The following is a 26,424-nucleotide window of genomic DNA, read 5'->3' on the forward strand; positions in this document are numbered from 1 at the left end:
AGCACAGCAGGCTGTGGCCTTACCCACCACACCACAGTGTCGGCCCCTGGAGCTGATTTTTTAATAAAGTGTAAGGTAGACATTTTGTTTCAAACTTCTGCATGTGGAAATCTAATTTTCCCAACACAATTAGTTGAAGAGAATGTCTTTTCTGCAGGAATTTTGGCATGTTTACCAGAGATGCTGGTTGTAGATTCATAGATTTATTTCTGTGGTTTCTACTCTGTTCCATTGGTCTATATGTCTGTTTTCATGCTAGTACCATGTTGTTTTTGTCATAATAACACTCTAGTATATCTTGAAATATGGTAATGTGATGCCTCCGGCTTTGTCCTTATTGTTTAAGATTGATTTGGCAATTGAGGTTTTTTTCTGTGTGTGTGTGTGTGTTTTCGTATGAATTTTAGAATTCCTTTTTCTAGTTCTGAAAGGAATATCCTTGGAATTTTGATAGGATTATACTGAACCTGTAAATTGCTTTGAGTAGTCTGGGCATTTGGATAATATTAATTCTTCCAACCTCTTTCCCTGTGGCCTGAATCCCAGGTTCATAGCTGGCTACAACTTGTTATGGATGCGTACATCTCACAGTAGGGGATAGGTTTGGGTCTTGGGGCCAGTAGGCTTCGGGAAAGATATGAGTGACACAGGGACCAAGGGGTCCACACCAAATGGGTGCAGCTTGAGTTTATCACAGATTTCCACACTGGAGACCAATAGGCAATTTCCTGACTAGGCAGAGAGGAATGGCGCATCTGAGGCCAGGACCTGCAGCCAGCACAGGCTTGTAGACAATAGGAACTCCCAAGCACACAAAGCCCTGTTCTCTCCCTCTGTACTCAAACACCACCCAGCCGAGAAAATGAAGGGGAGGTGACATGAGTGCTGAATATGTTAGTTTTAGAGGGCCTGAACAATTCCCCAAAGGCTGCTGACATTGTAGGGTCACACTTCGCTTTCAGCAGAACCAGACGTTTGGTTAATTTTCTCCTCCGCTAACCAGCATATGAGGACTCCCTTGCATATCTGAATTGCAGTATTGTTAGTTACTGGTTAGTTTGCTTCTAATCAGCTGTGTGTTTTGTGAGCTATAAGCACTTTACTGGGTACTAGGCAGCTAAGGGAGGGAAGAAATATTACAATTGAGCAGGATTTTTCATTCTCAGATATAAATGTATGTCAGAACTAATCACGTTATTGCGTACTTGCATCCAAAGCCTCTCTAAGCATGGTTTCGCACAGCTCCTGCATACTGACTTGGTGACGCAAATTAAACAGGCACACACGAGTTTATTTAGCATTGACTAAGCTCCTTTTCCATCAGACACACCAGTCACTAGTACAAAGGTGAGCAATATAATATTCCCTATTCTGAAATTGCTTACAAGCACCTACATAAATGTGATATCATATATGCACCACATTTTAAAAAAAGATTTATTTATTCAAAAGGTAGAATTGCACAGAGAGAGAGGGAGCGACAGAGAGATCTTCCACCTGCTGTTCATTCCAAGATGGCTGCAACAACCAGGGATTGGCCAGGCTAAAGCTAGGAACTTCTTGGTCTCCCGTGTGGGTGCAAGGGCCCAAGAACTGGGCCATCCTCCAGCTTTTGCAGGCCCATTGGAAGGGAGCTGGATGAAAAGTAGAGAAGCCAGGACTCAAACTGGTGCCCAGATGGGATGCCAGTGTCGCAGGTAGTATAACCCACTATGCTACAACACTGGTCCCCAAAATTATTATTATTTTTTTTTGACAGGCAGAGTGGACAGCGAGAGAGAGACAGAGAAAGGTCTTCCTTTGCCGTTGGTTCACCCTCCAATGGCCGCCATGGCTGGCGCGCTGCGGCTGGCGCACCACGCTGATCCGAAGGCAGGAGCCAGGTACTTCTCCTGGTCTCCCATGGGGTGCAGGGCCCAAGCACTTGGGCCATCCTCCACTGCCTTCCTGGGCCACAGCAGAGAGCTGGCCTGGAAGAGGGGCAACCGGGACAGAATCCGGCGCCCCGACCGGGACTAGAACCTGGTGTGCCGGCACCGCAAGGCGGAGGATTAGCCTAGTGAGCTGCGGCGCTGGCCTCCCAAAATTATTTTTAAGAGCAATGATGTCAACAGAAGTCCTGAAGTTAAGATACAAAACAAAAATCCATCAGTCTGCTTTTCACTAATATTCTTACCAACAGTGGACCTGACTTGATAATGTGTTCAATAAATTATATTTTAACTCTTGGGGATTATTTTGTATTTTATGACTTTAATAGGAGAAAGAGAGGAAGCTTTCATCCTCTGGTTCACTCCCTAAATGAGTTGCAGTGGCCCCTGGTTGGGGAGAAAGCTGGGAGCCAGGAACTCATTCCAGGTCTCCCACATGGGTGGTAGGGATCCTACAACTTGAGCCATCACCATTCCAGCTTCCATATTAGAAGGAAGCTGGAGTCAGAAGTAGAGCAAGGTGTCAAAACCAGGTACCCTGCCATGGAAAGAGAGCATCTTAACTGTATACAAATGCCATCCCCCTATATTTTCAACAACACATTTTTCCTTCAATCTGATTTTAAAAGCTAGTCTAGGTTCTTTTGCATTGGAAGTAACAGGCTCATAGTAATTTTCAAAGTAAGTAAAAAAATATATAGACATACCTTTTTCACTTTTCTAAACAGATTTCTTGTATTATCTCACTTAATTCTTATCACAGGTATTGACGTTAGCTCATTTTATTGATGATGAAAAGGAACCACACAGAGGCCATGCAGCTGATACAAGAGTGCGGCCTCTTCTCACTGTGCTGCACTTCCTCTTCCCCATGTCTTCCCTTAAGCACTTGGTGGGCCCTCCCATGCAGTATTATTCACACAAATCAACTCCATGGCTGCACATTCACAAAAGGGTATTTAGTCTTTGGAACACTAGAACTATACATGTAGGTTATTAGTGGCCTTTTATTTTTAATAACAACCAAAGCATTTTGTTTTGATTTTTTTTAATTATAAAGAATCCTTGGACACTGTGACATATTAATGTGTACCATAAATATTCCCAAAGGACATCGTAGTACCTACTGCTTCTCAAACACATGGACTCTTTTGCCTGAAGCATCCAGGTGTGTGGTCAAGGCTCTGGAGAGAAACAGAACCAACGTAACATGGATATACAAGGGGTCTTCACAATGCTCACAGAAATTGTGTTTTAGGAAAAAAACTGTACAAATATTTATACATGTTTTTCACCCAAACAAGTGTATCTTCTAATTCCATGAACTTTTTCAAGCAATTTCAAACTACTTAGAGCAATTGGCTACTGTGTGGAGTCCGGCAAGTGTAACATCTGCAAGGTGGGCCAGCAGGCTGGAGACCCCAAGAGGAGCCAATGCCCAGTGCACGATGGAGGAGCCCCTGCAATGCATGAAGTTGGAAGGCTGCCTGTTGGAGAGTCCCCTCTCACTCAGGCAGATCAGCCTGTTCAGGCTGCATTCAGGCCTTCAACAGATTGGACAAGGCCCATCCACACTGGGGAGGGCAATCGGCTTTACTCAAAGTCCGCTGATTTAAAAGGTAAGGTTCATCCAACAACATCCAGAATGAGACCAGCCAAACTGCCATGTAAAATTCATCATCTCACCAGGAGGTGAAGATTCCACAGGCTCAACCTTAGGAATCACTGTCTGGAACCAGGAATTTGAGATTCTTATATCCCTAACTATCTTGATTAACTGATAGTAATAAACTGTAATTGTAGTAAGCTGCAGTGGACACTGGATTTACAATTAAAAAATCAACAAACATGGAGAATTTTCCTGGCTCAGCATTCTACTCTGTGGTCTTGAGAAAATATTCACATTCTATAATTATCAGATTTTTTAATATGTGTACAGAGGATAAGAATACCTGTATCCAAGAGTTGAGAGATTAAATGAGGAGATATGTAGAAGTGTTTGGTACAAAGGATGTGGCAGAAAAAATGATTCATAAGAGCAAACCAATGTGTCTCCATGACAGGAGACCATGTCAAACCATGTCAATGTCAAGGATGTCTCTGACAAGCAGCACCTTTCATGACATTTAATGTTAGAAGTGTGGAATACAGGTTAGAACATATGCAACTGATAGTAGTCAGCAGTTTGAGTTTTTTCTAATATTTATTTATTTATGAGAGAAAGAGAGAGAGAGAGACAGAGAGAAAAACAGGCAGACAGAGATCTCTCATCTGCTGATTCACTCCCCAAATAACACAACAGCCAGGGTTGGGCTAGGGATAGAGCCCTATCACATGGGTAGCAGGAACCCAAACACTTGGCCCATTACTGCTGCTTTCAAGGGAGTGCATTAGCAGGAAACTGGACGCAGGAGCTGGAGCCAGGAATGAAACCCAGGCCCTCAGATAACGTGAGGTGGATTTTAACCAATGATTTAACCACTAGGCTAACTGCCTACCCCATTGGCAGTTTCTGACTTACAGGAATGGTGATTTCACATTGCTGATCCTCACCCTATAATATGAATGAATGGTAAAGTGCAGAACTACACTTGGATTTTCCTTAGTTGGTTTTATGCTGCTATAGCAATAATGCAGCCTGGGTAATTTACAACAAGCATTTAGTAATTGTTGGGAGCTCTGGAGGCTGGGAGTCACGCATCAAGGCATCAGCAGTTGGTAAGGGCCTGCTTGCTGCATCTTCATGTGGTGGAAGGCAACAGGGTAAGAGGGAGGGAACGGGGGGCCAAACTCATCCTTTCATTTTTATTTACTGATTTGTTTGAAAGGCAGACAGACAGAGACAGAGATGGTAGAGATACAGACAGAGGTAAGGTAGGTCTTCTATTTGCTGCTTCACTCCTCAAATGCCCACAACAGCCAGGTCCAGGCAAGGTTGAAGCCAGAAGCCAGGAACTTCATTCAGATCTCCCACATCTGTGGCAGAGGCTCAGTACTCGAGCCATCATCTGCTGCCTCCCAGGTGCACTGTCAGGAATACTGAACCGTAAGCAGAGTAGTGAGGACCTGAACCAGGCACTCCAAGTGACATGTGGACATCCCAGGTGGCAGCTAGATCTACTCTTCCACAACACTCACCCTGAAACTTTTTTTTTTTTTTAATAATGATCCAATCTTGCCTGTGACAGCAGACCCCAGATGGCCTAATCACCTCTCAAAGACCCCTGTGGGAGTACTGTTATAATGGCAAGTAAATCTCAGTATGAAGGGCCAGCATCATGGTACAGCGGGTAAAGCCTCTGCCTGCAACGCCAGCATCCCACATGGGCGCCAGTTCATGTCCTGGCTACTCCACTTCCAATCCAGCACCCTGCTAATGGACTGGGAAAAGCAGTGGAAGGCAACCCAAGAGCTTGGCCCCTTCTACCCTCATGGAAGACCTAGAAGAAGCTCCTGGCTCTGGGCTTCCATTGGTCCAGCCCTGGCTATTGTGGCCATCTGGGGAGTGAACCAATGGATGGAAGACCTTTCTCTCGCTCTCTCTCTGTAACTCTGTCTTTCGCATAAAGAAATTTTAAAAATTCAATATGAGTTTTAGAGCCCTGGTAAACTCAAACCCCAGCAGAGTTCCCGCTAACTAGAACTTGACAGGCCCTGTTCGTTATCACCTTGGTCTGTAAGGAGTATTTATGACAGGTTGACTTAGCACATCCTTTAAACACAGCCAAAAGAACAAACACTTGCACATTTTTTTAGTTGATTGTAATTTTGGAAATAAATGTTCCTTAATCTAGTTTCTTATTCTTGAGGTGGATCCCAGAAAATGCTTCTGAGAGGTCTGAGAGGAAAAGAGATCTTTCCTAACAGCTGGGGGTTTTCTTCTCCTATTCTTGAACACACCAGGCACATGTCCCTGCACTGAATCTGCCCAGCTGCTGTGAGTTGAGTAGGGGTTGTGTCCCCCAAGCTGTTTAAACTCTGATGTCTTAATTGATAAAGGGTAGAGATTTGATCAAATGATGGCATCTGAGAGGTAGGGCTGGTGAGAGGGTCACTGGGAGCATGTCCTTGGGGAGTAGTTCTCTTGAGAGGCTTGAATCAAGTTCAAGTTGAGTCAGTTCAAGTTTGGCCTAGGTTTTCTCTCCCATTCCTGGCTCACAATATGATCACTGCTGCCACACCCACAATAACCAGCCTGCACCAGGCTATGGGGCCACCCAATCCTGGAATCTCCATCAGATGAAATAAACTTTTCCTTCCGCAAAGAAATTCCTCTCAGATGTTTTAGTGGAAGTAACAAAAAGTGGACTAAAACTCCAGCTGACACTTTGCCCTACAAGTCTTTGCTCAGAGTTCATTCTCCAGGAGGCATACCCTGAACACCCTATTTAGCACCTTTCACACCCTGCACTCCACATCCCACACCCCACTTTTTGCATCCTTTTGCTTTACTTTTTTCTCACCCCCCCATGGCATTTATTCATTTGTGGTATCTATGGTTCATTTTTTGTTTTCCCTGTTGGAATATAAGCTGGAGGCATCTTACTGAGTTTGTTCATGATTGTCCACAGCCCCTAGAATGGTGTCTGGAACACAATAATAAACATTAGTTGAATATACAGATTTAATGAGATCTTGAATAGGCAAGACATGGAGCTGAATGACTAGGAAAAGTGGTTGATCCCAGATGCAAAGAGACACTCAGGAGGTGGCACCATTAAGTCTTTTGATGGACTCCTTTATATCAAAGTCTTTGGTTGAAGATTTGATTTTTTTAAAATTAGATTTATTTATTTATTTGAGAGACAGAGTTACAGAGAGACAGAGGGATAAAGAGAGGTCTTCAATCCACTGGTTCACTCCCCAAATGGCCACAATGCCTGGAGCTGGGCCAATCCGAAGCCAGAAGCCAGGAGCTTCCTCTGGGTCTCCCATATGGGTGCACTTGGGCCATCTTCCACTGCTTTCACAGAAGTGAAGCAGCTGGGACTTGAACTGGTGCCCATATGGGATGTTGGCTCCACAAGCAGATGCTTAACTACTTATGCCATGGTGCTGACTCCAAAGATTTGCTTCTAAATTTGTAGAATACTCTGCTTCAGTGCTGCAAGAAGCTGAAGTCAGAATCTGAGGCAAAGTTGAAGATGGAATCTCTACCAAATGAGCCAATTTTCTGAGATGAGTTCCAGACAAATCTGGAGAATCTATCTGAAACTACTGCCATGGCTGGTTGATCTGGGCTCCTAGGACCAATCTGTTGCATTTTTTTCCCCCAGAAATCCCAGAGTAACAGAGTCAACCAAGCCATGGTTTCCCCCACTACCACCTTTTTAAATTGCTAATGTGGCCATAAGATTAAAATATCCTTGGGCCTAACCAATGAGTGGAGATCACAATAGAAACAGGCCACTTTAAAGATCTGGACAACCACAAACCATGATGGCAGATGTTACTGATGTGACTAAGTTATCCTGGCAGGAAATATAGGAGTCAAGCCTCCAAATCATAGACCAAAGATTAACTTGGCACAATCCACAAATTTGAATCACTGAGACTGTGCCCAAACCCAGGGGAAGCAGAAGCAAATGCCTGGTGAATTCAAAAGGAGTGCTTAACATACGACTGAGAGAGGACAACACTACCATGATGTGTTGTGCATGGTCTGTGTCGAGTAACATCAAGTCCCCAAAGCAATTCTATGAGGTGAGTACTAAATGATCCCCTGTAAAAGAAGGGAGAGCTAAGTTGTGCAGCCTGATGTCTATAAGTTAGGAATGGACTCATGCTTTTATCAATACACTCCTGCCTTGTAACACTTAAGTGAGAAAAGATGACTCTTGGGCCAGTGCTGTGGGGTAGCAGGTTAAGCCTCTGCCTGTGGCACCTGCGTCGCATATGGGTGCCGGTTCCAGCCCTGCTGCTCCACTTCTGATCCACCTCCCTGCTGATGGCCTGGGAAAGCAGTGAAAATGGCTTAAGAGCTTGGGCCCCTGCACCCATGTGGGAGACCCGGAAGAAACACCTGGCCCTTGGCTTTGGATTGACCCAGCTCCCATCCTTGGCCACTTGGGGAGTTAACCAGTAGATGGAAGACCACTCTCTATGTCTCTCACTCTCTCTCTCTCTCTCTGTAACTCTGCCTGTAAATAAATAAATAAACAAATAAAGATGACTCTTTAGGAGACTACTATAAACACATTTTGTAGGTATCATATCAAGTAGGTAAGAGGTCACTGTGCTAACCATTTAGCAAATTTTCTTAATTTCAGGAAATATGGAAAACTGTTAGAAGGTCTTTGTTCACCCCTTAGAAACTGGCATGATTTACATGAATAATGTTAATAGAACATTATAGGTTAGTGAAGTAAGCCCGAGAGACAGACTAGGTGTTCTCTCTGATTTCTCCTAGACTCAGGAATCTCTAATTTAAGAAACATAACATGTTAGGATGACAGAGCTACTCTAGCTCTGGTCCATGCTTTACTAGTTGTTACCCAACTACATTTACCCTGCGGGTCTGGGACAAGCCTGAATTACTTGGATTCGCCGCCATTGGAAAGCTGAGATTTGTTCCTGTCTGGAAGTTTGTCCAAGTGTAAATCCACTGATTGAGGGGGTGATTGCAGTCTGCCAGGGATGCTGTGTAAAAGGGAAGTCGCTTCATCCAACAGCCTTGTTTGTGTTTTCGAAAATGGTTTCAGTTTATGTCCTGTTTTCATTCCCATGCCCAGCCCTCCCAAAGTAAACAGATGACAAGTAGTGGTGGGGGCCATAGTGGTAATGCAGGGGTGGAGATGGACTTAGAGATTTCCCCAGGGCAAGAGGATTGCAAGAACCCAAATATAATTTAGAACTAAACTCAAGTGCCCAAACCGGATGGGGTTCACAGGAAACCCAGTCCAATTTATAAACATAAACACAGACCCCTAGAAGCTCCAGTTACGGGTTCTAAAGTCATCAAACACTGATGGACATCCTTATATTAAATTATAGATAAATCAATGGTTAAAGATGAATTTTTGGCACATGAATCATCCTCACGCGTTTATCTAACAACTCTACTCACCTGCAGAGAAAATGGGTTTTTGCTTGCCTAGAAAATTCTACATTCTAGAGGAACAAACTCTGAGCCCCTTAATTACGGTGCTGAATACCTGAAAGTATTAAAAGAAAGAAATGCATTAAGAAAAATAAATTTCATGGGAGGTCAGCGCTGTGCCACAGTGGGTAAAGCTGCCACCTGCAGTGTTGACATCCCACATGGGCGACAGTTCGAGTCCCAGCTGCTCCACTTCCAATCTAGCTCTCTGCTATGGCCTGGGAAAACAGTAGAAGATGGCCCAAGTCCTTGGGCCCCTGCACCCACGTGGGAGACCAGGAAGAAAGTCCTGCCTCCTGACTTTGGATCTGCCCAGTTCCGGCTGTTGTGGCCATCTGGGGAGTGAACCAGCAGATGGAAGACCTGGAAGACCTCGCTCTCTTTCTCTCTCTGTCTCTGTCTCTGCCTCTGCCTCTCTGTAACTCTACTTTTCAAATAAATAAATAAATCTTTAAAAAAAATAAAGAAAAGAAATGTCAGAGTTTTAACTAAATCTGGAAAATAAACCAACATTTAGAATTTCCCTTCTTTCTGAGTCTTCTCCCAAGAATTTAGCTGATCTTATTGAGTTACAAAGCCCCTTTCCTACAAATAAGAATTAACTGTAATCTTTGATTCAATTACATGGAAACTCACAAAAATTTCTCTTTTACATGCCTGGCTATCAAAATACATATAATTAAAAATTGCAGAAACATGTGGCCCATCAATTCAAAAGCAAGCAATTTCGGAGCACACATTTGGCTTTACAGCTGGATCGCCGGTTGGGATGCTCACATCTTATGTCAGAGTGCCTGGGTTCAAGTCCTGGATTCCAGTGTTTTGCTGATGCACACCTGGGAGGCAGCCAGTGATGGCTCAGGTGGTTGGGTCCCTGCCATCCACGTGGGAGACTTGGATTGAGTTCCCAGCTTCTGGCTTTGTGAGGCTTTGGGGAGTGAGCCAGCGGATGGGAGCTCATTCAATTTGTCTCTCTTTGCTTCTCAAATTAAAAATAAAATAAAAAGCAAGCAATTTTGTTGTATTAAATATTCACTTATATAAAAAGCATTTCCAAAAATTCAACTGATTGTATATTTCAATGTAAATGGAATAAAAAGAAAACACAATTACAATGGCTAAGGTGATACAGTTCTATCATACAAAAAAGAATTTGAGAAGACTGAGGTGATGATTGGTCATGGATGCTGACATTATAGATCCTTATTACATCCATGCGATTCTCCATTAATTCTCTACTACACATGTCTTGGGTACCAACTTGTAAGAAATCAGTTCAAGAAATCATTTATTGAAATGCCATTCATTGATTTGCTTATTCACTCTAAAGTACACTTTCTGATAGAAACTTTTTCATAAATCCCCAACAGAAAAGTATTTTCCTGAAAAAAAATTTCCAAGGAAAACATTTGAATCTGAACCAAAGTAAAATGAACCGACATTTCCCCAAGCCCCATGTTTAAGCACTATGTTTCAAAGGAAGGACATGCCCGGGGGCTATGAGTTAACAGGGTTAAATCACTGTAATCATTGGTTAATGGGATTATATATGGTTTTAATATTTATGCATATAAATCAGAAAAATACTATAGAGTATACAATTTTATAGCTTGGGTAGTCTCACAATTAGTGTGCATTAATTTTGGAAATAAAAATAATTTCCATCCTCGCTGGTGGAGAACTATACCTCAGCAAATTCAGAATACACAAATTTAAGAATTAAAGTTGTGCCAACGTAATACTTTTCAAAATAAGTGAAACTATGATATATGGTTTTACCCACTTCTAGGAATTTGCCTTTAAGGTACACTTCCAACAGTGTGAGTACAAAGTTACATATGCAAAACATTATTAGTTGCTGCATATTTATAATTATAAAGTGTTGGAAATACCCTAAAGGCCTTCACATAGGGAACAAATCCAATAAACCATGGTGCATCCACACAGTGGAGGACCATACAGCCACAGAATACAATAAGGTGCATCTTTATGATGCAGTGATTCCCGGATATACAAGTATGGCCAAGTTTGGAAAAAAAGATACACAAGAAAAATATGATATGCTTCTTTTTGCATAAGAAAAGAACATAGGAGATATACTTTTATCTACTTATTTTTGCAAAAGCAAATATCAGAATGATAAAACAGAAATAAAGGACATTGCTTGTCTACATGGTATGGGTGGAAAGCATTGGAAGAGGGAAGGGAGCCATTTCTTTTGACTGTCCTTTTCATCTAATTTTGGCTTATGGAATCATGTTAGTATCTTACATACTCAAAAAAATAATTAGTCAGGGTGATTAGTCAGGGTGAGGAATCCCCCAAATAGACTATAAACAGAAAGAAATGAACAATACTATCTTTCAAATGAATTTTGAAAATGCAGTAAAGGGGGTAGAATGAGCCCAACTAACTTTGGAACACAATATTCTAAGACTATTGTTCTTTTTTTTTTTTTTTTACAGGCAGAGTGGATAGTGAGAGAGAGAGACAAAGAGAAAGGTCTTCCTTTTGCCGTTGGTTCACCCTCCAATGGCCACTGCGACCGGCACGCTGCGGCCGGTGCACCGCGCTGATCCAATGGCAAGAGCCAGGTGCTTCTCCTGGTCTCCCATGGGGTGCAGGGCCCAAGCACTTGGGCCATCCTCCACTGCCTTCCTGGGCCACAGCAGAGAGCTGGCCTGGAAGAGGGGCAACTGGGAAAGAATCTGGTGCCCCGACTGGGACTAGAACCCGGTGTGCCAGCGCTGCTAGGTGGAGTATTAGCCTATTGAGCAGCGGCGCCGGCCTAAGACTATTGGTTTTGAGATACAAAGAAGTGGAAACATTTCTTGAATTCTACTGAGTAGATTTATTTTTATCAGTGGTATCGGTTTTAGCAATTCCAACTATTTGTGTATTTTAGGATTGAGTAAATAAAGATTTATTTATTTATTTGAAAGTCAAAGGGGCCGGCACTGTGGCACAGTGGGTTAACACCCTGGTCTGAAGCACTGGCATCCCATATGGGCGCAGTTTTGAGACTTGGCTGCTCCAGTTCCTATCCAGCTCTCTTCTATGGCCTGGGAAAGCAGTAGAAGATGGCCCAAGTCCTTGGGCCCCTGCACCCATGTGGGAGACCTGGAAGAAGCTCCTGGCTTCTGGCTTTGGATACGCACAGCACTGGCCATTGTAGTCAATTGGGGAGGGACCATGGGAAGGAAGACCTCTCTCTCTCTCTCTCTCTCTCTCCTCTCGCTGCCTTTCCTCTCTCTGTGTAACTCTGTTTTTCAAATAAATAAATAAATAAATAAATCTTAAAAAAAGAAAGAAAGTCAAAGTTACAGAGAGGGAGAGAGACACAGGCATCTTCCATCTGCTGGTTTGCTCCCTAGATGGCTGCAATGGCCAGGAGTGAGTCAGGCTGAATTCAGGAGCCAGGAGCTTCAATCAGCTCTCCCACAAGGATGTCAGGGGCCAAAACACTTGGGCCATCTTCCACTGCTTTTCTCAGGCCATTAGCAGGGACCTGGATCAGAAGTGGAGCATCTGAGACAAGAAATGACACCCACATGGGATTCTGTCCTTGCAGGTGGCAGCTTTGACTGCCATGTCACAACGCCAGCCCTGGATTGAGTAAATATATTGGTGGACAACAAATTTATCACCAGTGGAGAAAGATGAAAAAGCCATGTAATATTGTGGTAATGGAAGAGATTGTTTTCAATTTGTGTCCCAGACATAAGCAGATATATGCACAGATATAGATAAAACACAGTAGACACAGATCCTAGTTTCATTGACGGATAGTTTAGGTCATTACTGCTCACTAAATGAAACTGGGGTCCTTGAAGAAATGGCTGATCTCAGAGTTAGTGCAGGGAAAGTACAAGATGCGCCTGAAACATTTTTTCATGCCAGAAATATGGAAATGCTCCAAAAATCATGGGGTTATGTAACAAAGTCATACGGGCCCATTTAAAGGGTCTCCTGCAGACTGAATCCAAGATAATTTGAGTGTCAAAACAAGTAAAGATTAAAATGTATTTGTATCCATTGGGATAAAAAGAATCCATGAGTCTACACAGATAACAAACAAATAAGAGACCATTTATCCTTAAAATAGAATGCTAAGAAGTATAAAATAAAGGAGTTTTAAGAAATCATGCTTTTACAGTCATAACAGTAAAAACTGAATTACGGAAAGATTATTAGTGGGTACTAAAGCCAGTGGGTGAGAATTTAATCAGAAACATGATATGTATAGGGTCTCAAGTATCTTCCCATAAGAAGCTTACAAATTTCATAAGGAAAATGCTGTTTGTAGAGGAGAAGCTTTGTGAACACCAACTTAACCAAGTGATCAGGTTAAGCATCAGTTACAATGGCACAGATGAACTATGTGCTTCCAAATTTGAAGCACGGAGAATAAACATCACTGTTGTGCTCCTTCCAGAATTGTGTAGTAGGAATCTAATCGTCAAGAAATGGTAGAAAATGTCAGACAAACCCAAGCTGAGCAACAGTGTGCAAAATAAATGACCTGGCACCTTCAAAAACACCAGTGTTGGGGCCAGCGCCGTGCACAGTAGGTTAAAGCCCCGGCCTGCAGCACTGCATCCCGTATGGGCACCTGTTCGAGTCTCAACTGCTCCACTTCTGATCCAGCTCTCTGCTCACGCTGCTTGGGAAAGCAGTGGAAGATGGCCCAAATGCTTGGGCCTCTGCACCCATGTGGGAAACCTGGAAGAAGCTCCTGGCTCCTGGCTTTGGATCAGCCCAGCTCCAGCTTTTGGGGCTACCTGGGGAGTGAACCAATGGATGGAAGACCCTGCTCTCTCTCACAGCCTCTGTAACTCTGTAACTCTGCCTTTCAAATAAACAAATAAATCTTTTTCGAAAAGAGAGAATCAGGACTGAGAGCTAGAGAGCTAAAGACAAGGTCCCATCTTCTGGTTCACTCCTCAGCTACATCCAAAGGCCAAGTTGTGTTGGGCAGAAGCTGAGAGCCAGCAAATGAATCCAAACTGTTCATGTGGGGTGGCAGGGACCCAATTTCTTGAGCCATCACCACTGCCTCCCATGTTGCACACTGGCAAGAAGCTGGAATTAGGAGTGGAGTGGGGTACTGGATCTCAGACACCTCACTATGGCATTGGCCATCTTTACCAGTTCTTAAGTGCCAGCCAAATGCCCACCCCCTCCCCTGCATTTAGGGTAATCTTATCTAGTTCCAGGCCCTCATGGGGCAGGAGAACATTGAGTGGGAGAACTATGGCCATACATAGGATAGTGATATTGTCGCCATCTATCTAGACGTACTGTCCTTTCCAATTTGTGCCTCTCTGTATTGCACATTTGTCCCTGCATACATTTTCCAACAAATCATCTGAGTGAAGAAAATATAAAAAAAAATCCAATGGCACAAGATAACTTTTCAGTTCGCTGTGAATACTGACCGTAATTCAACTGAGATCCTAATAAAACCAGAAAACGAGAGTTTTGAGTAGATTCTGCCACCTGGTCTGTCTGGAAACCCCAAAGTCTGAGCAGTGCTGCTGCCCTCAGGTAAGAACTGGGACTCCATTGCTTCAATTGAAAAAATTAAGGAAACACATATATAAAGAGTTTTTAAAAAGTTAGGCAGTACAAAAGGCGTAAAACATTTTACCTCCCTTTTTCAACTTAACTGTTAATTTCTGCCTCCTCAAACATGCAGCCTTTATTATATAAATCAGAGGTTGAAAAATTACAGCCTGAACTCCACCTGTTTTTGTAAATAAAGTTTTATTGGAACATAACCATTCTCATTCCTTTTACGTACCATCTCTAACTGCCTCCTTGATGTGACAGCACAGCACACTTGAGCAGGTTGTGCACTGCATAGTGATAGTCCAGTCAGCAATGGTGGTTCCTAAAGTTGTGTAGTGAGTGGTACTGTAGCTGTCTTCGTGCCAGCACCCTCTGTGGTGCCTTTCTCAGGACACAGCCCCGTGGTGAAGCAAGGCATGGCTGTATTCACAAGCGAGGCTGGAAAGCCTGAACTTGCCGGCAGACCCTTTGTGGAAAAGTGTGCCAACTCCTGAAGAAGAACCACACACTACTCACACTGTTGTCCAAGCACTGTTCTTACGTTTAGCTACAGCCACACATACAATATGTAGATCTACTTCCGTCTTTAGAGAGTGGAATAAGATCCCAGTGTTTGTTTAAACAAATTCTCTAATTTGTTTAGCTACTCTTTTGGGTTGTCTTACGGTGTTGGCTACAATAAAAGATGATAGTTTCAAGTATTTGTACAAAGTACATCTGTTGGGAAAGTTTTCACAGACAAAATTTCTGAATGAAAGTTATGTGCATTTTTTATTCTAATAAATATTTTCTAATTGAAAGTATAAAGCTTTATGATAAAACTGATATAGAATTGAGTCAATTCTCAACTTCTGCCTTGTGTTTAGATAATGTTGAGTCCAAAAATATAGTCAGAGGTGATGTATGGGATAATAAACATAACCAGGAGGGCACAGACACACAAGTATGTACACAAACTCTGTGTAAAATAACCAGAACTTTAAAACCACACACGTTCCTGGAAATGAAAGGGGAGAGGATGACAATTAGGCAATATGACGTTTAGAGAAATTAAGGAAAAATAGAACACTTTATTTTATGGTTCTCCAGCAGAAAAAAATCATCTAGATTTGGCAACATTGCTTTACACATTGACTTAAATGACGGTTTCAAATGTGGGTAAGTATGTCTTCAGTTGCAAAATTTCAGAGACAGGCTGTGCTTTTTCCTGATAAAAATCCAGCCCAGTAAGAAGTTCGACATCACGTACTCTGGCGATGTGTGCTTTAAATCTTTCTTCAACCCAGAGATCCTCTGTTTTGTTTTCCTGAAAAAGAGAAGCACAAGACTATTTTCCACAGGGAATGATCTTTCATTAACAAAAATATATTTTGTTGCTTAAAAGCTGTCTTTTTTCTTGTGATTTTATTGCGTTAAATCTTTCTTTGATACAGCTAAATTTTGTTGCTTATCAAAAAAACTCAAAAATATCTGGTATAACAAACACAGGCCACACCACCATGGAATCATGAAGGGTTTGTTGTACAGAAATAGAATATTAGAGGTGAAGTGAAGTCCCCAGTATGCTTTAGTTCAGAGCTAAACATTATTGTAAGTGGGAATCCAGAATGTTTTTCAAACTCTTGCAACAAACACATCAATATGTAAAAGATGGTATTGATGTATAAGTTGTCACATTTATATAAATGATATTATGTTGTAAGCAACCTTTTTCAATTATTTGTTGACTCAGTTTTATGTTCATAACCATAGTGATATGTCTGGATGTAGTTAAGTGATTTATTTTTAGCTGTGGTTTGTGATATTCCCTCGTTTAAACATAGCATAATTTTAATTACCATATTGATAGGATTTTTGCTGTTATGAACAATACTGAAATAAGTAACCTGGCACTGTGTTTAACAGTGTGAATTTCTAGCTTATGTATTGAAATTGCTAGGCCATGGAGTACGTGCAAGTTTTACTTTGGTGGATATCAGAGCTAGCACTCCTCAGGTGTCTGTGCCAATTACACTTCCTCAGGCCCTGGAGGAGAAATCCCATTGCCCCACCTTTGCAAGCCAGGGGTGGGAGCTGGTAGTTTCATGCCTGCTTGCATTTTTTAACCTATTACTCATATTACAGCTGAACATCTATTCAGCTAGTTCTTGGACATTTGACTTTTAACAAGCTTTCTCTATATAAAAGTTCAATCATTTAGAACCATGGGTTTCTATGACTTTCTTTCTGCTTTGTTTACTAGTTTTCTGATATTGCTAAATTTCAGTCCATTTGTACCCAAATAAGAAAGTTCCAAAATTTGCTTTAATAGATGAATATGATTTTTTTTTTTTTACAGGCAGAGTGGACAGTGAGAGAGAGAGACAGAGAGAAAGGTCTTCCTTTGCCATTGGTTCACCCTCCAATGGCCGCTGCGGCTGGCGCACTGCGCTGATCTGATGGCAGGAGCCAGGTACTTCTCCTGGTCTCCCATGGGGTGCAGGGCCCAAGTACTTGGGCCATCCTCCACTGCACTCCCTGGCCACAGCAGAGGGCTGGCCTGGAAGAGGGGCAACCGGGACAGAATCTGGCGCCCCGACCGGGACTAGAACCTAGTGAGCCAGTGCCCCAAGGCAGAGGATTAGCCTAGTGAGCCACGGCGCCGGCCTGGTGAATATGATTTATTAACTTGCATTTGGCTTCATCACAGGGGTTTGCTCGTTTAAGTATGCAAGCGCAAAACAGGCAGTCACTATCTGAAGCCAAGGAAGGATAAGAGGAAATTACTTTTTGTTCCTAATTACTGATATATTTTCTGTGTGTGAGATTAGTGATACTACTTAGTTTTTTCTAAAAATAATAAACACAAGTGGGCTAATCTGAGTTTATTCTTCCAATGAGACTCTAACTCAGTCTTTATTCCTTGCCTTTGTTATTGTACATTTCACCAGCATCTAATATCTTTGATCACTCTTTTCCATAAAATTTTCTCCTGCTTAGCTTGTATGCCTCTCTCTCTCTCTCTCTCTCTCTCTCTCTCTCTCTCACACACACACACACACATTTTTGGCTTACCTGGTATCTACCCAGCAACATTCCAGCTGTACCAGTATGCCTGAATAGACAGTAGCCTTGCATATACAAAGGGCTCTCATAAAGTTCATGGAAAATGTATATTATGTAAAACTATGCATGTATTTCCAAGCATTTTAAAACCAAAATAAACATTTTAATGTCATTTTTCCACAAGCTTTTTGGAGTGCCCTTGTATATAGTTTTTATGAGCCCTATGTAAATATATAATTTGATTATGTATACAAATATATTAGACGTGTTACAGAAACACTCTCAAATACACCTGACTTTGTTGTTGTTTGAGGCGATATCTGTGTCAGTATTTTCCTCCTGAACCACTTCTCTGTTCACTCTCCTTAGCCACTCAGTCTGAGTGTTGTTCCTGCTACAGGAATGCAGCCGCTTTGTCCAGGATGACCTAACTGGCTGGGTTTTCTGCAGACCTCTCACTTAGTTGGTCAGCCCAGACTTCTGAAAGTTCCCCCTTTCTCATCCATGGCCCTACTCACTACTGCTTCCTAGTTTGGTGACACCTTCTGTTTCCTTAACTGACTACTTCTTTCCATACTAGAAGCACAGACATTTCCCTGAATTTAGTCAAAGGTCCTCCTTTCTCTTCTGTCGCCCTTGGCAATTTCATTTCACTTTCTTGATTTATTACCAAATCTACATCTACAATTCTGACTTATCTTCCAAGTTCCATATCTGTGTTTCCATTATCTGTTGAGTCATTTGCATTAATGGTAATTACATAAAAACATGGCTACATTATCAATGATCTGAAAGAAATTTAACAATGCAACACTGAGTTAAAAAAGAAAAAGGAAGAGGAGGGAGGGAAAAATGAAAGGAATGTGGATGCAGAAATAAAACATAAGAAAGCATGTATCTACTGTGAAGTGGAATTTTGGGTGTAGCATTCCTACGATTGCTCGGTATTCCCTTGCGCCTCTTATAGAGAGAGTCCTTCTATACTCTGGTGACAAGATTTAAAAGTGCAGAGTTGTCATTCAAGGTGACCCTTAATGTTAGTCAACTATTGCATTGGGTGCTTTCAACACAATTATCTATTCTACTGCTAGTACCATCCCTTCTCAGTGATTTGAATCAAGGGATTGGTTTTATTTTATGCTGACTTTAGATTGTAGCTCCCTTGTAAGATCTGACTCTGTTACAACAGCCACCATCCACTTATTATATATTGGGCAATCTAAGGGTATTACAGGAATTATGTCATTTAGTCCTCACAACAACTTCACCAGGGGAGGTAAATTTTTGTAAAACAGGTGATAGCTCAAGTATTTGGACTCCTGTCACCCATGTGTGAGACCCTGATGCAGTTCCCGGCTCCTAGCACTTGCTATTGTGGCATTTGGAAAATGAGTCAGTGAATCGAGGATTTCTCTCTCTCTCTCTCTTTCTCACTCTCTCTCTCTCTCTCTCCCTTCCTATCCTGCTCAGTCCCTCTGCCTGTGAAATAAAAATAAACTTTGTAAAAAAACATTTAAAATCTATTCTGTATTGTTATTCTTAATCTTCTTAAATATTTAACTAGTCTCTCAAAGTGAAGACCACTAAGAGAAAATTCATCCTTTCCAAAACAACAGATTGTCTGGCACATTTCCTAGCAAACCTTGCCTAAGTTTGCAGTCACCTTCGACTCTTTCTCACCATACCCTCCTCTTCCACGTAGCTAATTGACATTCACATTTTATTAACTTCTCAGTCTCTCTCATAGTTATTGTTTAAGTTCACTTCATGCTCATTATAGTATGTTTTGTAATTACCTTTATGGTATTTTATTTATATTTGTTGTATATATGTATATATATTGTATATATGTATATGTTTTATTTATACATTATGTTTATACTTATTGTAATTATCCTTATAGTATTATACTGAAAATTCATCCAAATCTCCAGTAATCTCCAATTCATTAGTGATGATAGCCTATTCAACAGAGATGATGCCCCATTAATTGGGGGGAGATCACTTTGAATTTGGATGACAAGGAAGGCTTCTGCACTTTTTTCTGGAGTACAAGCGGAATTTTTAGAAGATGGAAAAGAATAGGATTGGGGCCTGTGTTGTGATTCAGGGGTTAAGCCACAGCCTGTGACACTGGCATCCTATATTGGAGCACCAATTTGAGTCTCGGCAGCTCTGCTTCCAAACGCCCTCCTTGCTAATGTGCCTGGGAAAGCAGGAGAAGATGGAGTTCCAGTTTTCTTCCTTGCACACCCGTCACAATCACGCCACACCTAGAACCTCTGTGTAAAGAACTTTAAAACCCTGATTTCCTGGAGAAAAGAACCATGCATGCAGGTGCACGTTTCAACAGACATTAACCACATAGAGAACAATAGTCTAAGGAAACAGTTGAAAACGGGTCATTTTTGTGACGACTCTACCCACAAAACATATCTTTAAGTGAGAGCCTCTCTTTCGGGAGCCCCAACACTCCCCGTTTTCTCTGGCCCCAGACTCTCCCACGGCGGACTTACAGGGCAGCTCTCCACGTTGGTGGGTCGGTGCGGGATGATGAAAGGGAGGACGTCCAGCGGCTCGGGGCAGTTTTCGGCTGGGTTGTTCTTGTTCGTGCAGCTTGTCAGCACCACAAAGTAGTGTGTTGGGATGGGAACACTGGTGTTGGCTATGTAACTAAACACAATCCAAAAAGCTTCGTGTTACTGTACTTTGGCTTCTAAAGGTTACAAAGGCCTTTTCCGTAGTTTTACGAGATGTCAAGGTAAAACAGAGCAGAAGAAAGTAATGAATAGAAAGTACAGAGTCCTACATATGTTTTTACTTCAAGCATCCAGAACCGAGATTCATACTGAACGTCCAAGCTTCATCTCGCTGATACGGTAGGAAGACGGTAGAACACAAGGAAGAGAGCTGGGTATTCTGCCTCCTGCGTTTCCTGCTGTTCCTGGCATTAAATGTCACAGTGTTGCTTTCTAACAGAGCAGAAGCTGAGAATGAAGGAGCCAAATTCCAACTCCAGCTGTGCACTTCCACTAGATGTTTGGACTTGCACTTAACCCTCTAACATTGTGAGGCGGACTGAGTTTCCTCCACTTTTTCAAGAAGGCCATCCTGTGCTTTCAACTTCATAGTGTAAACATGGGGATAAATCCAACTGACAGGACAGTGCTTTGGTTTCAGATAACAAACTTGAAAGTGCTTTTCGAAAGCATTAAGAGTACATAAGAATAAGTATGAGTCTAAGCCCACTAAAAGGCATCTCAGCTGCTGTAAGTAGTAACATATTACTCTGATTTAAAACCTGGGCCCAGAGCCAGACTGTCTGGCTCATATTCTGGCTTTACCTCTTATCAGCTGTTGAATTTAGACAAATCACTTGACCTCTCTGTGCCTCCTATTCCTCATTGCTAACTAAGTCCTATCAGAAGGTAACAGTTGCTTTGTGGACTATGTATACGTAAGTGCTGATAAAACTACCTAGTCCATAGCAAAGTTAGGATGGCTCTGTGATGAGAGGTGGGCTCAATTAACACTGAAATGAGGGCAAAGTGAAAAAAACATAAAGGCCACACATTCAGTTGTTATAAATGTTACCTTTTTAAAAAGATGTATTTATTTTTTATTTATTTGTAAGGCAAAAATACAGAGAGAAAGTAGAGAAAGAGGGGAGAGAGAATCCACCCTTGGTTCCCTCTCCAGATGGCGGCAATGGCCGGGACTAGGCCAGGCAGCAGCCAGAAGTCAGGAGCCAGGGGTTTCTTCCGGGTCTCCCATATGGGTACTTGGGCCATCTTTGGCTGCTTTCTCAGACACATTAGCTGGGAGCTGGATTGGAAGTGGAGTAGCTGGGATTCAAACTAGCACCCATATGGGATGCAGTGCAGCTGGCGGAGGCTTAACCTACTATGCCACAGAGTGATGTTACTCTATCAGAAAATATAGGTAGCAATAATTGCTTTATGTAATCTAGGCTTAGCCATTGCAATTGTTTAGTTTGGTTCTTCCTACACTTTTATCAAAAAAAAAAATAGACATCATGAGAGAAAGTTCTCTCCAAAATACTCTATTAGTGTGTGTTGCCTTCAAAACTAATTCTTAGCAACCCGTATAAATATTATATAACATTTAGAATGCTGACTTTTATCTAAAATCTTGGGTTTTCTATTCATGATATGCTATTGCTGATTTTTTTTTTAATTACTTACTCTGGGGCAGGCATTGTGGCATAGTAGGCAAAGTCACTGCCTGCAACACAGTATCCCTTAGGTGTGCCAGTTCTTGTCCTGGCTGCTCCACTTCTGATCCAGCTCCCTGATAATAGCCTTGGGAAAGCTGCTGAAGATGGCCCAACGGCCTGGGCCCCTGCCACACACATGGGAGACCTTGGTGAAGTTCCTGGCTCCTGCCTTTGCTGGCCATTGTGGCCATCTGTGGAGTGAGCCAGAAGATGGAAGACCTTCTCTCTCTCTCTCTCTCTCTCTCTCTCTCTCTGTAACTCTGCCTACCAAATCAATCAATAAATATTTCTTTTAAAAAGAAAAAAATACTTACTCTGTAATTTCATTTGGGGCATCAAAATGACCATCATAATTATAATCAAACACTGGCCCACTGACAACATTTACTCCATTTCTTTCCATGGCATATTTTATAAGAAGCACATTGTGGAAGTAGTCCCACATTTCTAAAAATAAAAGAATAAGGCTTTAAAATATCTACCTCTATGGAACATAGAAATATATTCAATTATAGACAGATACATTTAAATAGCATCAAATTCTGCTTCATAATTATCAGTGCTGATTGGACAATTCTACAAAACAGACCTTTCAACAAAAATGAACTGCAATATTTATGATTGATTTTGTTGCTTTAGCTGCAGTCCTAAATTACAGTCAAATATGTCTTCAAATTCCTTGCTTGGGCTGAGTTGCTTTTGGGACAGTGAGGGTTAAAAATGGTCAGAACACACATGCTGCTTATTGATTATTATTCTGAGAACAAATATCTATAGTTCATTTACTTGAGTATCTGTAGAACTAACTTTGTGAGTAGCTCTTTACAATTAAATTCTATAGGCACTGGTTTGTGTCCCTCCTGCTCATGGTCTGAGAAAAGCAGTAGAAGACCCAAGTGTTTTGGCCCCTGCCACCCATGTGGGAGACTTGGATGAAGCTCCCAGCTCCTGGCTTGGGCCTGGCCCAGCCCCAGCAGTTGCAGCTAACTAGTGAGCAAACCAGCAGATGGAAAATCTCTCTTTCTCTCTCTCTCTCTCTCTTTTTTTTTAAGATTTATTTATTTTTTACTTGACAGTCAGAGTTACACAAAGAGAGGAAAGGCAGAGAGAGAGAAAGGTCTTCCATCCGCTGGTTCACTCCCCAATGAGCCGCAATAGCCGGAGCTGCACCGATCCGAAGCCTGGAGCCAGGAGCTTCTTATGGACCTCCCACATGGGTGCAGGGGCCCAAGGACTTGGGCCATCTTCTCTTGCTTTCCCAGGCCATAGCAGAGAGCGGGACTGGAAGAGGGGCACCCGGGGACTAGAACCGGTGCCCACTTGGGATGCTGGCACTCAGGCCAGGGCGTTAACACACTGTACCACAATGCCGGCCCCTCTCTCTCTCTCTCTCTCTCTCTCTCTTTGAGACTCTGACTTTCAAAATAATGTTTTTTAAAAATTCAAAGTTAAAAACTATCAATATGCTAGCAACAAGTTACTCAAAGTTGAATTTGAAAAAAATGTGTGTCAGAGAGCTTTCTTGTACCTATATTTAAAAACCTTCAAAGAAAATGACTCAATATCAGGAACTAATCACAGTAAAAGATGTGTTTAGTATGTAAGGTCAGTGCTCACTTATGCATTTTAAAGTTAATAATCTACATACATACTTACTTTTGAATTCTTCATACATAGGGACAACATTACTTGTAATTAAGGCATCATATTGACTCTGAGAAGTTCGGTTGTTTCCTGAAAAACAAACAGATTTTACTACATTTAGTGATAACAAAAAATAGGCTCACTGGCTTAACAAATTAGCATAAAATTATCAAAAGTCAAAACACAGAAATACTGGGGACTTTCTAGAAGAGGTCATCAATAATGTGGGTGGTTTTATGCTTTTGATTCTTGGAGTGGGTTGAATTATGACCTCAAAATAGATACATTCAAATCATAATTTCCCCCTTTTAATTTTAATTACCTTTTAACTTTACAAGATCTGGTAATAGGTTTTTTGCAGATACAGAGAAGGGTCTCTAGATGAGAGTATAATGGATTAAGAGTGGGATCTAAATCCAATAATTAATGTCTTTATCAGGAGGGGGAAGATGTGAGAGGAGAAGAGACATAAGGAAGAAAGCCACAGGAAGATGGAGGCAGAAACTAGAGTGACAACAACTACAAGCCAAGTGATGCCTGCAGCCACTGGAAACTGGAAGAGGCAAGTAAGAGTCTTCTTCAGCACCTACAGGAGGAACACAGCCCAGGCAACAGCACCTGGAGTTCAGACCTCCATCCGGCAGAAGTGAGACAACATATTTCTGCTACTTTAAGTCCATAGTTTCCGATAATTTATTATTGGACACAAAGTTATCAGTTGTAGGCAAAATAGTCATGCTATTGTTAAAGTCCAAGTCTTTTAGAGACAAAACATTCTTAAGGAAGTTAGTTTTTACTGCTTGGAGACAGTGGCAATACCGTAGGTGGCTGGTGCTCAGGACTCAGGAGTAGGCCCTCCGGTGGAACGAGTGCTAAGAGCGTGTGTTCAGGAGACCACCAGGTTTAGCCTCTGGCTCCTCTGCTCAAAGCTTCACGCTTGAGCAGAGGGCTCTATGTAAATTTCATGGCAACCATCTCATACCGTTATGGTGAGGATTAAAAGCTGCAAAGCACTAATGTTTATTATAATCCCCCTTTTTTTCATTTCGCTTTATTTTTCCTCATCAGAACACTTAACAGGAGACCTACCACTTAACAAATTTTTAAGTGGAACACAGTGTTGTTGGCCTAGAGCCAATATGTTGGCATGCGTTCTTCCTAATTCCTATTGCTTTAACAAAATATTTGAAGCCAGGTACTTCATAAATAAGAGATTTATTTAGTGCACAGTTTTGGAGGCTGAAATTCCAAGATCAGGCAGCCCCATCTGTTTGGCCTTTGGTGAGAGCCCCCTTGACTCTGCTACAACATGGCAGAGAACCACAAAGGGAAATGCCTGTGTACAGAAGAGATCACACAGGGAGACAGGAAGCCAGAGGCCAGACAGGGGACAGTCTTGCTGTTTTCATAACAATTTACTCTCGAAAGAATTAACCCAGTCTTGGAGTCCACTGTTAATCCCTTCCAAGCCCAGTGCCCAGAGACCTAATTACCTTTTACTTTTTTAAAAATATTTCTTATTACTTATTTATTTGAAAGAGAGGCAGAGGCAGAGAGAGAAGTCTTCCATCTGCTGGTTCACGCCCCCAATGGCTGCAATGGACGAAGCTGCATCCATCTGAAGCCAGGAGCCAGGAGTTTCCTCCAGGTCTCCCACGTGGGTGCAGAGGCCCAAACACTTGAGCCATCTTTTACTTCTTTTCCAGACCATAGCAGAGAGCTGGATCAGAAGAGGAGCAGCCAGGACTTGAACTGGCAACCTTATGGGATGCCAGCACTGCAGGTGGCGGCTTTACCGCTATGTCATAGTGAGTCACAGCGCCAGCCCCTCCTTTTACTTTTGAGGGTTCCACCACCTCTTAATATTGCCTTCAGCACCTGAACTCATGAGGGACAAACCATATTCAAATCATAGCAAGGTACACTGCTGTACAGCCGATCTGTAGAGCTGATCCATCTCGCTGGCTGCAACTTCACACCCATTGATTAGTAAGTCCCCATCTCCCCCTCTTCCAGCCCCTGGCAACCAGAATTCTATTCTTTGATGCTGGGAATTTGGCTATTTTAGATTATGCACTACTTCACAGCATGGATGGACTTTCAGGACATTATGTTAAGAAAAATGATAACAATCCAGTCACAGAAAGACAAATGCTGCATAATTCCACTTGGAGGTATCCATTGTAATACTTTCCATATTTGAACTATATTTGGGGGGCTGGCGCTGTGGTGTAGTGGGTAAAGTGCTGCCTGTACTGCCAGCATCCCATATGGGCGCCGGTTTGAGTCCCGGCTGCTCCACTCCCTATCCAGCTCTCTGCTAATGTGCCTGGGAAAGCAGTGGAAGACGGCCCAAGTCCTTGGGCCCCTGCACCCATGTGGGAGACCTGGAAAAAGCTCCTGGCACCTGGCTTTGGGTTGATGCAGCATGGCTATTGCGACCAATTGGGAGTGAACCAGCAGCTCTCTCTGCCTCTCCTTCTCTCTCTGTAAATCTTTCAAATATAATACATAAATCTTAAAAAAAAAAAAAAAACTATATTTGGGTCTCGTAACTGAAACTGAAACAAGAAGCCAGTGAGTAGGCATCAAAAGGTGAGGAGAGACAAGAGATTTCACATGGTAGTCACAGCATTCAGATCCCCAAAACCTTTTCTAATTTTTAAACCAAGACCTGAAATGTGAAAAGATAATCAACCTAACATTATCTCTGTTTCAGCGAAAAATAAAAAATCACTTCTATTAAAATTTATATTTCCAACAAATAGAATTTATAGTATAAAGTAGAGGGAGCATTATTTTAGACATAATATTTTTAAAATTTTTTTCTTTGACAGGTAGAGTTATAGACAGTGAGAGAGAGACAGAGAGAAAGGTCTTCCTTCAGTTGGTTCACC

At 42.0% G+C, this 26,424-nt stretch overlaps 1 protein-coding gene across 2 annotated transcripts in view; it reads right to left on the bottom strand.

Moving 5' to 3' along the window:
• Nucleotides 1-15,651: 15,651 nt before the first annotated feature.
• Nucleotides 15,652-26,424, bottom strand: part of ENPP3 (ectonucleotide pyrophosphatase/phosphodiesterase 3) — a 97,341-nt gene continuing 86,568 nt past the window's right edge. For both annotated transcript variants that reach the window (XM_070074616.1, XM_008263526.4), the window contains 4 exons: nt 23,540-23,617; nt 22,198-22,330; nt 20,163-20,319; nt 15,652-15,907 (listed from right to left, as the gene is read on the bottom strand). In XM_070074616.1, coding sequence (XP_069930717.1) covers nt 15,737-15,907; nt 20,163-20,319; nt 22,198-22,330; nt 23,540-23,617 — 539 coding nt within the window. In that variant the 3' untranslated portion in view covers nt 15,652-15,736. The remainder of the gene's footprint in view (nt 15,908-20,162; nt 20,320-22,197; nt 22,331-23,539; nt 23,618-26,424) is intronic.

Source organism: Oryctolagus cuniculus, chromosome 5 (genome assembly GCF_964237555.1).
Source record: "Oryctolagus cuniculus chromosome 5, mOryCun1.1, whole genome shotgun sequence".
NCBI classification, from domain to species: domain Eukaryota; kingdom Metazoa; phylum Chordata; class Mammalia; order Lagomorpha; family Leporidae; genus Oryctolagus; species Oryctolagus cuniculus.